The sequence below is a fragment of the Coccinella septempunctata genome, chromosome 8 (assembly GCF_907165205.1).
Source record: "Coccinella septempunctata chromosome 8, icCocSept1.1, whole genome shotgun sequence".
Lineage (NCBI taxonomy): Eukaryota > Metazoa > Arthropoda > Insecta > Coleoptera > Coccinellidae > Coccinella > Coccinella septempunctata.
Window position 1 is genome coordinate 25,433,945 of NC_058196.1, and position 13,115 is coordinate 25,447,059.

The following is a 13,115-nucleotide window of genomic DNA, read 5'->3' on the forward strand; positions in this document are numbered from 1 at the left end:
AGAGTCGTAAATGTAGATCAAATGTCGCTAGAATAGAGGTTTTTAGGTAGAAAATGAAGTGAATACAAGTTGAGGAGGATAGATGTAACATATCAACACCTCCAGTAACCTGATGACAAACTATGGTGCTAAAACGTCAGGAAGAGAATAACAATCTTTCGAGATTGTTATTCTACTCTACCACTATCACTATTCTATCACCATCACTATTCTATCACCCCAGCAAAACTCTTATCTTCCAACTTATTGGCTTTCAGAACTAGGGGTTTTTTCAGGGCTATGTTTGATTTATGCCATTTTCTACCACAGTAAAGCGAGATATTTTTACGTTTTAAGTTTTTTCTGTAGTTACATATTGAGATTCTTAGATGACGCGGGGAAAAATAGTCGTTTTAAACAATAATTGATGTTAATTCATGCTTTCCTTCTTTGTCAAGGAATCAATAAATAGAAGTCTGCTAAATCGCCTATTAATAATTTAGAAATGAGCGTTGGGCTAGGAAAAGCGGCTATGGGGCCTCGGAAAACCGAAGGGAACACCATTATCACGTTTTCTCGAGACTTTTCCAGAACCTGTAGAGCGTAAGCTAGATAGAACGTATGCGAGCATGCAATCGCCACGGCGAGCATGCGCCAGTTCATACGCCGAGATCCGCGGTTAGAATTCTATGTTCCACCTCTTCCCAGTGCGGCCTGCGGTTGGTAGTGAGTTGTGCGGTCGTTGAAAATTGCTCTCCAAACTCTGAAATACCCTGAAGAATTCCACAAAACTCACCACCAGGCTTAAGTCGATCAGGACGCGTTCGCACCTAGTTCGTCCTAGCCACCCACGACCAAGGCACGTATATTTGTGATCACTTCGCGACATAATTTTGGTTCCGCTGCTACCGAAAAGGGCCGAAAAAATCGTACCATCTGTGAGTTGATTCAGTTTGTGATTATGGGCACGGAATTTAAGGATGTATACGCCAGCGTGAATATGGAGGATTCTGGAAATAGTTGTGGAAGCAGTGTAGTCTCCGATTTTAGCGGTCCTTCAGACCAACAGGACTTCGACAACGACAGTGTCCAGATCTCGGACCTAGAGAATGAATCTCAAGGACTCTTATCACAGGTTCGTGCCAAATTTTTTTTTTCTGAATACTGCCGTAAATCTGGCTATTTCTGGCGCGTCGTGAGGTAGGTAAGTTTTGAACGGCCTACTTTATGGTTCGACGGTACTTTCATTTTCAGCGATCGGCTCGCTTAGATCTGTGTCAAGAATTGCGTCTAACGAATGTTCCTAATTCAATTAAGGCTGCAAATAATTCTATTTGCGTGGAAATCTAAATGGAATTACTGGAGCAGTGGCAAAATATTTTCATGAGTATTCGACTTTTTCCAATCCATTCGTCCCTATCTGAAATTTGAATAGTTTCTAAGGTATCAATATACGAAAGGTGTCAATATACGAAAATTGCATCATTAAAGGGAATACTTGATGATAGCTCATTCGAAATATTCATGATGTTTGAAATTGCACCACATAAGGAAGCTTTCGCTCAGCCCGAGGTTGAATCTCTCATTGATTTATCGTCTTTATTCAGGTTTCATAGCAATTCGTGAAATATAGCTGGTGTTAAGTCATAAAACCTCTGAGAATTATTGATGAGAAGTCAACGATCTCACTATCTTGGGACACATTATGGTAGTGTGAATGAGCTTGCGTCATTCCATTCAACGTGAAACTCAAATGAAAATCTAAAATAGAATTTCTTTGCGCTATGTTTGAAATAAAAATGTATCTATCCCGATCTACTCTGTATTAAAATAAAATATTACAATTTAAAATGAAAAAATTATTGAAATTGAAACCATTTTTTGCTTCAACCCCAATTCTTGAAAATTTTTTCTCCATAAATAATTATTGAAACAATCTAATTTCTTCTTCATTAACGAAATGTCATTGTTCTGAGTATTCGCAATATAATTTCTTTAATTAACTACATATTGGCAATTAAAGAAGGTAAAATTCTCCTATATATGGAGCAAAAATTTTAGCAAAATTTAATTACCTATATCAATAAATTTATGCTTATTGAACTTTCCATTTTGTGAATTATTCAAATTTTATACTGATGTTCAATGGGATTACCGTGTAAAGGGGTTAAATGGTTTATATGTAAACAGATGCCCCCTCGGATGCCCCCCCCCGATGAAGAGAACAGTGAGCATTTTCACTTTATTATATATTTTAAAATATTCTCCGTTTCTTTTTATTTATATTAATTCTTGAGAAAAATAAAATGATTATATTTCTATAATGCCTAAATTTTTTCGGCTACATTTTTTCTATTTTTGATGAATTTTCAGCTCCAATTAATGCGTTTCTCGTTTATAATAATTTTTTTCAGATTTATTTTTGTAGTACTGACATCCCCATCATTTTTTATAATTGCAAATATGTATAAAAATGAATTAAAAGGAAATTTTGTATGAGTAGGTACACGTTGATGAAGTTGATACAACTATTATATATTAATTATTCAATTGATAATAAAGGCATAAAAATAGATATCTGGTATTTTCTTCAGAGTGAAAAAGCATGATTCCATCTTATATATATATATATACAATAATTTCGTTATTATTTCACAAATTAATACGTTATTCTTTCAAGATATTTGATTCTTATTTCTTACAGAATTTTTCGATTGAGCTTATATAGGGCAGATAATGTTTCATTTTCAATAAATCACTTAAATAGTTTCAAAATAGTTTGTTTCACAATTATAGTTGCTCCTTCCTGTATTTGAGTTTAAAGTATCTTGATGTCAATATCGATTCTGTATAATATATTTGTTTTATTGAAAAAATATTTTGGAATTCGAAATTTAGTTTTATTATGAATCTTCTTTGAGCAATTCGATGTCATTGATTATTGGAATTTTTACAGTGGTCAATCTTATTCTCCAAGGCGACGTGATTCTAGATTGATTTTTTTAAGGGTACTTTCTCCTCGAATGAAATGAATTATCGTTTTCGAAAATAGATACTGTAATTGTGAGATGATATCAGATGATGAAATTAAATATTTAATCAATAAAGGCAACAAACATGACAATAAAGTGAAATCATCTTATTTTTCATTGTCGATGAAAGTAATCTATGAGAATTAGAACCCGCAAACTATCTTTGTTTGTTGAACATTTCCATGGATATATCATGTGTTGAAATGAATCGTGTATCTGTTTATTCTATATGAAGATTCAACTGGTAACACATTATTGGTACAATAAACAAAGCCTGCCTTCCCTCAGTTGCAGCTATGCATTGTGAACTATATGAACATTGAGGATATTCGTATTATGTAAATAATTTCCTTATTACTTTCGATATTGGATTATTATTGATAGTTCTCACAATTACTGTATAACTCATATTTCCTTATCGATATATCGCAATATGGGTTTAGTGTGGGCGGTGATAGATTCATGCTTCTTCAATTTTTGGAAGAATATCTGGTTTTATTTATTTTATAAAAATAGAAAAATATTTAAATGTAAAATATTTTAAATTTGAGACTTTCATAAAACTAGCAGTTCAATATAGAATAATAACATTCCTGATCAATGAGACGTGTCATCAATAGAATTAGACCTTCGACGTCAATTTTAATATGCATTCATTCATCCATTGAAAGTAGGAAAGAAATTATCCCTTCTTTATTTAATTCAATTCACTACGTCTAGCCATTTGGAGAGTGAAATTTTGACCTCTGATGCGCAGGACTAATATGGAATTGTCCCAAATCATGAATCGAGCTATATGTCCTGAATAAGTCGTTTATGTGTACAGAGTTGTTCCGAAAGTATAAAATAAAACATTTAGAAAGCCGTTAAAAGAAGAAAAATCGATTGAAAAAATTTTGAAGCTAGTTGTCTGATGCTATAGATTTCGAGAATAATTTTCATTGATTTTTTTTTATGAGTAAAACAAGGCAATTCGAATCTTTATTCTATTTGTGCAATAGTCTTCAGTCAATAGGATACACCTGTGTTTCGAACAAAAAAAAACAATATGTTTTCACATCGAAATCAGATAACATGAGGATATACTTTCAGATAATATTTGAATTGATTGCATTACGATCTAGCAAATTTCCATTGTTTATTTATCAGTTCCTCAATATCCCTCTGCATATTTCCTGAATTATCAGAAAAAAATCGATTTAAGATATTTATTTATATTTCCGCTGATTATTAGGCTAGAGAACATAAGTCTCTTTTGTTCCTTCCATAGTTTGTTTACAAGTTCCATCTATTGTATGCAAATTCAATATTTTGGAAAAAATTTTACACGAATTTTGCATAATTAAGGAAAAAATATTCGGATTTTTTACAAATCAAACCTACAAACGAATTCGAACTTTTTCGTTTAAGATCAGAAAATATAAAATATTGTGCTCACAGTATTTTGCTCTTTCTTTTTGAAATTTATTGATGGTTTTATGAAATTTTTTTCCCATAATGTTCATTTTGATATTGCCAAATTTTGCAGCATTCAATGATACCCACATAATTACCAATTGGTATGAAATCCTATAAGAACAAATGGATCATTTCATCGACCTATAAATCGATACTGATGCAGACTCAATTAAGAATGACTTTTACGATAAGCTGTAACTATGAAATTCCAATTGCAGTTTGATATAACTCATTCCATTCATCAATTTTCAATCAATGAAAGATAATTCCTTCTCCCAAATTGATATTACGAAATAGTGTTCAAGCATTTTTGCGAAATATTCACTGAATCAGTTCCCTTCTGGTGATGTGATAGTTAGGCATCATCGTACGATTATGAAATTTTGATTGGTGTTATCAACTGCTGATGAAGTTTCGGAGGTTGAAATGGTTCTTTTTTATCGATGTTATCGGTTTATGTAACATCATACTTCGTACATCCTCTCTCTGAGAATTAAGCAGCAATTAACGTATTCGGTTTATGAAACTTAGTAGATAAAACCTCGAAAACTATCAACTTTCTGTACTTTTTCTTCTTCGCTATTGAAAGTTTGTCATCATTCGATTTTGTTCAGCAATTCAATATATAGGTCAGCTTTTTTACTTCCATCTGATCTGAAGTTTCGAGATATTTCTACAACCTGTATTTGAATAAATCATCGAGTTTGTCTTAGGTTATACCGAGGGTTATACCCTGTAATATAATAAGTGAAATTCATAGCTTATAGAATATTATTCAATTAGCACATCGTGTGAGCAAATGGCCATATGTCAGTAGAATTATTGAATGATTCCCGATATCTTCAAAAGTTTCATCTGATAAAGTAGCCATTCGATCATTGCATTGTTTGAATAGATCAAAGTTCTCGAATTTCGTATTTAATATCAGTTTGATATTAGGAATATCAATTTGAATATTAATTGTCCAATCTCCTCTATTGAAAATAATAATATTGAATGAATTGGAAAGATGAAATCAAAACGAAAAAAACAATTTCAATATCATCACACTTAATAGTCATAAAGCAGATAAAAAAAATTGAGGAAATTAATTTTTCTCTACCCATTGTGGTTTTTGTTATAATCTATTGTGGATTGGCTTTAACGTTCCTAAATTTTCAATGGAATTTCAAACATGAATGTTTGGAGTGGAAAAATGTTATATTATATTAAAATGATATTTCAGTGACTCGAAACTCAGTACTTAAGTGATAGGTTTAGAATTCAGCAAAAATTCCAAAAAGATGTGAAAACAATCGAGAAAAAGAGTTGGACGCCTCGATGAAAAATGAGGTTGAAAATAGCAATATTAAATATATAACGAACAATGCCATCTGAAGAAATTTGCAGAAATAATCAACCATTCCTTAAATGTATTCTTATGAACTTTCTTTCCTCTAATCCCTTATTTCTTGAAGAATACTAATGCATCTAGAATCAGCGCATTGAAAACATTGAGAAATGAAAAAAAATATTCACAGGATCAAAACTGAATATTACAGTTTTTCTCATATATTCACGGCCACACTCTGGTAATCAATTTTAAAAGCCCTTTAATTTGAAAGCTTTCTTCAGTTTCATTTTGAGTAGGACTAAAGGAGGCTTTAAAATTGAAGGGAAATTTATGTCAGAGTCTGCACATTATTCACTATGGTGTTCTGGGAAAAATACAAAGCTATTACTTCGATGAAAAATTCTTCGAATAAATGACATTATTGAAGGATATAAATTATTCATCAGATTGCGATTGTTCCACTGTTTTTTCTTATCGAAATGTAGAAATGGTAGGTATTCGAACTGTCGAAATGTGAACAATTTTTTAAACGTCAGCGTCAAATATTGTACAGCTGCAGACCATAGTAACAAGAATGTACCTATAAGTTTATAAGCAGTGTGCTCCTCAGGGTATGATGTATAACAATAACAAAGTATTTGTTCATTTCAAGGACGTATCTTGTTAATTCGAGACTCGAAAAATACGAGATATTTCCCCAACTTATACTGCTCCTTCTAAGCTTCTACCGAGGCTTCTACTTTTCAACGCCGAATTCTACAGTCATCCTACACACTTCGCAATCTTCCGCCACGGGCATAAATAATTCATTTTCCACATCGTACAGCGTTGTGAATCATAAACAATGATGTGAAAAGCGATTCCTTTTCCATCACACGGCTTGTATGCAATGCTTTACCGTTGCTTATCCACAAACCCAATTTCGTATACCACCGTGGAATACGACCTTCGATTAGACAGATGTAATCGAGAAGATATAAAATAAAACACAGATGATTTCACTTTCGTCATCGGTAATTTTGTACGTATATCTAGACTAGACCCACGCCTACTTCAACGAAGGCGCCAAGCCTTTCGCTACTGCACGTACAAAATAGAATATGGATCTTCTGGTCATGGAGAACGGCTTTAATTGGAATTTATGCCGAGCAGGCTGTTTTTGTTATCATCATTCCATTAGAGCTCTATACTCTGGAAATGTTCTAGTCTAGGAGAAGCGAAGGAAGAAATGGGGTCGTTCTTCTTCTTAACGACCAAAAAGAGGAATTAAATTGAACTTCCAACCAATCGCCTAAGTTGGTCCTATCCTATCCTGAAATTTGTAGCATTGAAGTTCTGTTTCTTACTTCGGCGTTACAATCATCCATAAAATCCCCATAGACTGGTAAAGACTGTAGAACATAACTTCTTAGTGTGCCAAAAATCACAAAAAATAATATGAGGTTGCCACCGCTTTCATTATTATTCAGGAAAATTCTGTATCTGTGAAGCTATTCTCCAGATGACGGTCAATTTCTGCAAAAACCTTGTAAACGTTATTTAAGGGTCAATTACTAGCTCGTATTGGTATCGCAAAAGTTCTTTCTTTATTTCAGTCCTTAAGCATCTAGGACTGCACGTTGACAGGTTTTTGAGATGGAATTTTCAAATTGACCATTTATGCCGTAAGCTCAATAGCTCGTATTATGCTCTGCATCGTCTGAGGGGGTCTGTCTCCACTGAAACCCTATTGAATATATATTATTCTATTGTTTACAGTCACCTAAACTACAATACCATCCTATGGGGCGGATCGTCGGAATGCGATCGTGTGTTCATTACTCAAAAAAAGATCATTCGTCTTATATTCGGCTTGAAACCTAGAGATTCATGCAGACTGATATTCAAGAACTATCAAATACTTACACTACCCTGCATTTACATCCTAAATTGTCTTTTGTATGTGCGATCTAATATTAATTGTCTCACGAAATGCTCTGATTTCCATAGCTATGAAACTAGGAACCGAAATATGATTTGTGTGCCAAGGCACTCGACGGCCAAATACGAGTCATCCCCCATATATGCCGGTATTGCATTATATAATCATCTGCCGAACAGGTTTAAGTCCATGAATGAGAGAATGTTCAAGAGGGAGATCAAAAAAATGTTATCTTCCAGGGGATACTATGATTTGAAGGAATTCTTTTCTGATGTATTAGAATAATAGTTTTGTATTGCTTACTTATGTATTGACATTTCCTATATACCTCTGCGGTATCTGAAAGGATGAATAAATTATTATTATTATGATGCTAGTGATTGTCATCTTCCAACAGTGGTTCACAGAGAATCGAGTTGAAATCGAAAAATGTTGGAAAAAAATTGCTTCATTTCATGAAGGCTTCTTCCTATCGAAGCATGGATGAACTTGAATTTGGATAGATCGTTTATTCAATCAAATAAAACACTTTTGTGGCCTAACCTAAAAAGCTTGCTACATACTGGTAACAAGGCACAACTAGTGACGGCTCCATTTTGGCCCCCATCAGAACAGTTCGGGAGTGAGAGGGTTGATCGTGATTTTGTTGTTAGGAAGTGAGAAATTCAATAATTTTTGTTTGTTAAACTGTCTGAAAAGTTTAATAGATGCGTGGTGTTATTTAGTTTTATTGCTTTCGTTGTTTAATATTGTTTTACAAACGATGAGCCGTTTTAATAATAGTTTTAGAAGTTTCAAGAAAATATCTGTTGAATAGACTAAAAGGGAGTGCAGGAGACTTGACCCATGCTATGGTCAGGAGACATAATCAGTGGTTCAAGTTTCCCGCACTGAGCTTAGATAATAGTTTGCTTCAAAAAAAGAAGATTGAATAATAGAAATAAATATAAAAGAATATACAAAGGTTAAAAAAAGTAAAAAACATCTCAGAAATAAGGTAGAGTGACTCTCTAATAGAAAATATGTATTCCATACGCTGATACATCTGATGATGAAAACCTTAACACAGACAATCGTTGGTCATTGGAAATTGTTTTCTTTCAATGTTTTCCCTGGCAAACAAACTTATGGTCAAGTCTCTCTCGCCCTCTATTCAACTCTCCCATGGGTTAGGGAGACATGAGCCAATTTTCGGTTCCTAAAAAAAATGCTGTACTCAAAATGTTCATCTCACCATCACTCTACCATTATCTATCGTTACCTATCTGGGCATGATATCATCACTCAAAAAAATGAGTTGCTACCATTTACAGATACAACTTAAGTGGCTTCAGAGTGGAAAGGGGTTTTACTCCCCTGGAGTCCCCATAATCAGTTGAAACCTTCCTCAAGACTTTATTGTTATGATAAATAAGGCACTAGCATACACTAATATCAGTGGCCATTCGCAAAAACTGAAAAGTGTCAGTTTTTTAAGCTGTCCACCATATTCATCCATACACCAATTTGTCGCAATCGTTAAAAAGTAACCGAAGATTTGATAGCGTATGGAAATCCGAAACTCTGTTTTCGTTTTCAACCGCGGAAGTCCTAGTATAGCATGCTCGTGGCCGGCCCTCTTTACAATCCGCTCTTTTGTAGCGCTAACGACCCACTATCCAGGTCAAATTCAACGCGGCTTGACTGAATGATCTCCAGTTCACTTCCGCATCATCAGTCCAACGAAAGTAAAACTGAAAAGGGGCCAAACGCCTATGAGAATCGCTCGCTCGATAACGATCAACCGAACTGCTACCATCCTATTATGCTTGGTTAACAACAGTGCCGGCAGTGAGTGTGGTCAACCGTCTGAACAATCAGGTGCGTAACAGGAGAATTCTAGCCTGGTATTTCCATCAATGATACCAGATGAGTTAAGCCAGAACTGAGAATGAAATACTCATATATGAATGAACCCTCAATTGAACGGTTTTCGATGATATGAGATTATAATAAAGACCATTGGTTTAATTTCATTGCAATCAATAACAAACACCTCAGTTTGAGTATTACATGATATTCTGCCGAAGTGAATCAACTCAGGTGAACCTGAGAACTATTTGAAAGTTGCTTCGTCATTAACATCTTATCTCTGTACCGGAAAAAGTATTTATCTCCAGCTTCCTCTAATAGCAGAGTTTATTCGGTAACTCATCAAATGCTGCAACTGCACCCCTAATACATTTCTGGGAATTACCAGTGGAAATTGATGGAAATATGAATTTTCTACCGCCCTTGACATTCTTTCGGAAAAACAGTTTTCCGTATACTCATTTAAACCAATCAAGAATCATGTTTGGCTGAAATTATTTCCACAAAACTACAGACCGATAAGTCTACTGTCGGCGTTAGGAAAAGTAGTAGAAAGAATTATAGCCACGAGGCTAAATGAGGAAACAAAAAATCTGAAAGTAATACCACCAGAACAATTATTAAGGCTCACAGACTACATTACAGAGGGATTCCAAAACAAACAAGCTACAGGACTTGTTTTACTAGACGTCGCCAGAGCATTGGACAGAGTATAGCATGAAGGATTAATATATAAGATGAGATGTGCTGGATATTCGATCAAAATATGCAAGTTGATCCGGAATTATCTCAAAAATAGAAGATTTTACGTGTAAGTGGAGGGAGAATGCTCCACTACAAGAGATATAGAGGCTTGAGTACCCCAAGGGTCAGTACTTGGGCCACTTTTATACAACATATACATTCACGATATTCCGAAGAATCCAAGAACCATGCTAACATTGCTAACGTTATATGCTGACGACACAGGCATAGCAACTCGACACCGCAACCCAGAAGTAATAGAACGAGTTCTACAAGAAATGATTGACGAAACAAATGACTGGTGCATAAAGTGCAAAATCAAGCTCAATGGACAAAAGTGCCAAGCAATTTTACTACAGAACAGAAGACTGCGACCCACAACGAATATAGAAGTTGACGGCGAAGAAATCGACTGGAAAAATGAAGCCAAATATTTAGGAATAACTCTTGACAAAGGACAGACTTGGAAAAGAGAAAAGTCATATCAAACAAGCAATTGATAAAACGAAAGCAGCGATGAATAGACTCTACCCTCTGATAGGAAAAAGAAGCCACATGTCGAAAGAAACGAAATTGAAGATAATCAAAGCCGTTGCTAGGCCTCAACTGACTTATGGATCAGTTGCCTGGGGTTTCGCGACAAAAAGCCATATCAAAAGAATTCAGGCCACTGAAAACAAGTTGCTACGATGTGCAATAGATGCACCTTGGTTTGCCAGGAATAGACAGATTTATAGGGACCTAAAATGGGAAACCATAACGGAATTCATGAACAGAAAACCAGAGAAATTATTCGAAACAGCGAAAAACCATCCGAATTAAGAACTCAGGAGACTAGAGGACTACGACCCAGAGGAAGACAAAAGGGGAATGCGAATTTACCGAAGGAGACCAAGAGATCCATTAATAAGAACAGTAACTTATTGAAAAATCCAATAAAGTGTTATCCAATAGAGGATAAACACATAAATCCCAGCACGATAGTGTGCGAGAAGAAAACCGACTAAGAGATGAACGGTTTATAGGCAAATGGCCGAAACCAATATTCAAGAAGCAGTTAAGGGTTTTTAGTGGGTCTCAAGCTCAGGAGAGTGAGAATCCCCACACTTGTTCCCCCTCAGGAGAGGGTGGTTCGTCTGACTTGCAGATTTTCCCCCTGCCACACAAAAAAAACACAACCTTCTAATAGGATTGTTGAGTATCTAAGGTGCATAACTCTGTTGATTTTAGGACAAGAAGTTTTTGTCTGAATTTTGCCAGGAGTCACTTATCGATGGTAATCTCTGCTCAGATGTGGTTATGACCTAAGAAAAAGCATCATTTTCGAAATTTCTTTGTTTTTTTTATGAACAGAACTAATTCTTTATGGATCACTCTGAATGAAATAGTGATAACATTAACATGAAATGGTCGAAGCCAATTAAAAACGAAGAAAAATATCTGAAAATATCTCCTATGCGAACAACTAGGAGAATATTGAAATTCTCAGTAGCTGTTGTTCCTTCTAGTGATTTTTCCATCCATGCATTAATTTGAAAGGAGTATCCAGTGAACAATCTCTATGTCCTAACAGGAAAAATCTCTTTTTATGTAGGAATGAGAATCGGTTGATGTCACAAGATGGATTTACCGAATCCCCTCAAAGAAGTCACCAAAAAGATTGGGTTCATCAATCCTGAGTCCTATTAGGGACAGAAGAGAAAAAATTCTCGATCCCAATATAAACAGCCGTTATTCCTAAAGCCTTTTCATGTTTTCCTGATTTAGTTTCTCGCTTTTCGCTTCACCGTTCCGGACTCTGCTAAGAATATCAGAAAACGTTCTCATTTATTTGAAGAACAGAATCCTCATCTCGGGATTCTGGTGAACCAGCTTGATTGAATTAAGTTTTTTGCCTGACAGATAACGTCGAGGATAATGTTGAAATAAGGGTGTTATTCTTTGGGGTATCTTTTGAGTGAGACTCAAAGATATACGACAAATATAATAATTAATCATTTATGATCAGAAACAGCTGAACCTAAAAGGGAACAAAAGATCAAAACAGTTGGACCAAGATGATTGCTGCACGTGTCTAGAGCTGGACCAAACAAATGCTTCGATTTGATTACAATACAAATTACAAACTCTATCAATTCCCATTTCTGACACCCCACACTCTGGATTGATGCAAATTTCACCAAATTATTCTTCATATGATATATCAATGTTTTGAAACAAGGAAACACTCTGTATATGATTAATGATTTAATATTTTTTCTACGTAAGTTTATTATTCTGTGGCGTACAATACAACAATTATTCCAGATTTGGTAATGTAAAGCAAGACTGGAAAACCCCAATCAGAAAAGGATCCAAATCGTAAGCAAGCATTCCACTGGAGCATTGTCACGAAGCAATTCAACGAACAGGATCTACAGATTCTATTGCAACAATGATAAATCAGCCATGACTATTATTACATTGACTACTGAACTGTCGACCCATATTTAAATGAGTTATTATTTAATTTCAAGAACGCGTTTGAATGGGAGCAACCTTGTTGGAGAAAATTCAATGCATATGCCAAGTTCCACAGTATTTTTGTAATTTTGCATTTTATTATAACCGTGGGAGTGAGAAAATTGCCATTCTAATGGTATCATATGGAGACCTTGATATAATTTGCTCATTCTCACTTTCATCTATTTTTTACTGATAGAACTATGATACTCCACATTTAATGTGGTGGTAATCCACTAAGGTTGAACTTGAAGTCGATTTGATACGTAGTTCAGAAACCTAATTCTAAAAATAC

General features: G+C 34.8%; 1 protein-coding gene across 1 annotated transcript in view; it reads left to right on the plus strand.

Annotated features, from left to right (window-relative positions):
• Positions 1-662: 662 nt before the first annotated feature.
• Positions 663-13,115, plus strand: part of LOC123318426 (terminal nucleotidyltransferase 5C) — a 62,297-nt gene continuing 49,844 nt past the window's right edge. The window contains exon 1 of the mRNA XM_044905042.1: positions 663-1,114. Coding sequence (XP_044760977.1) covers positions 941-1,114 — 174 coding nt within the window. The 5' untranslated portion in view covers positions 663-940. The remainder of the gene's footprint in view (positions 1,115-13,115) is intronic.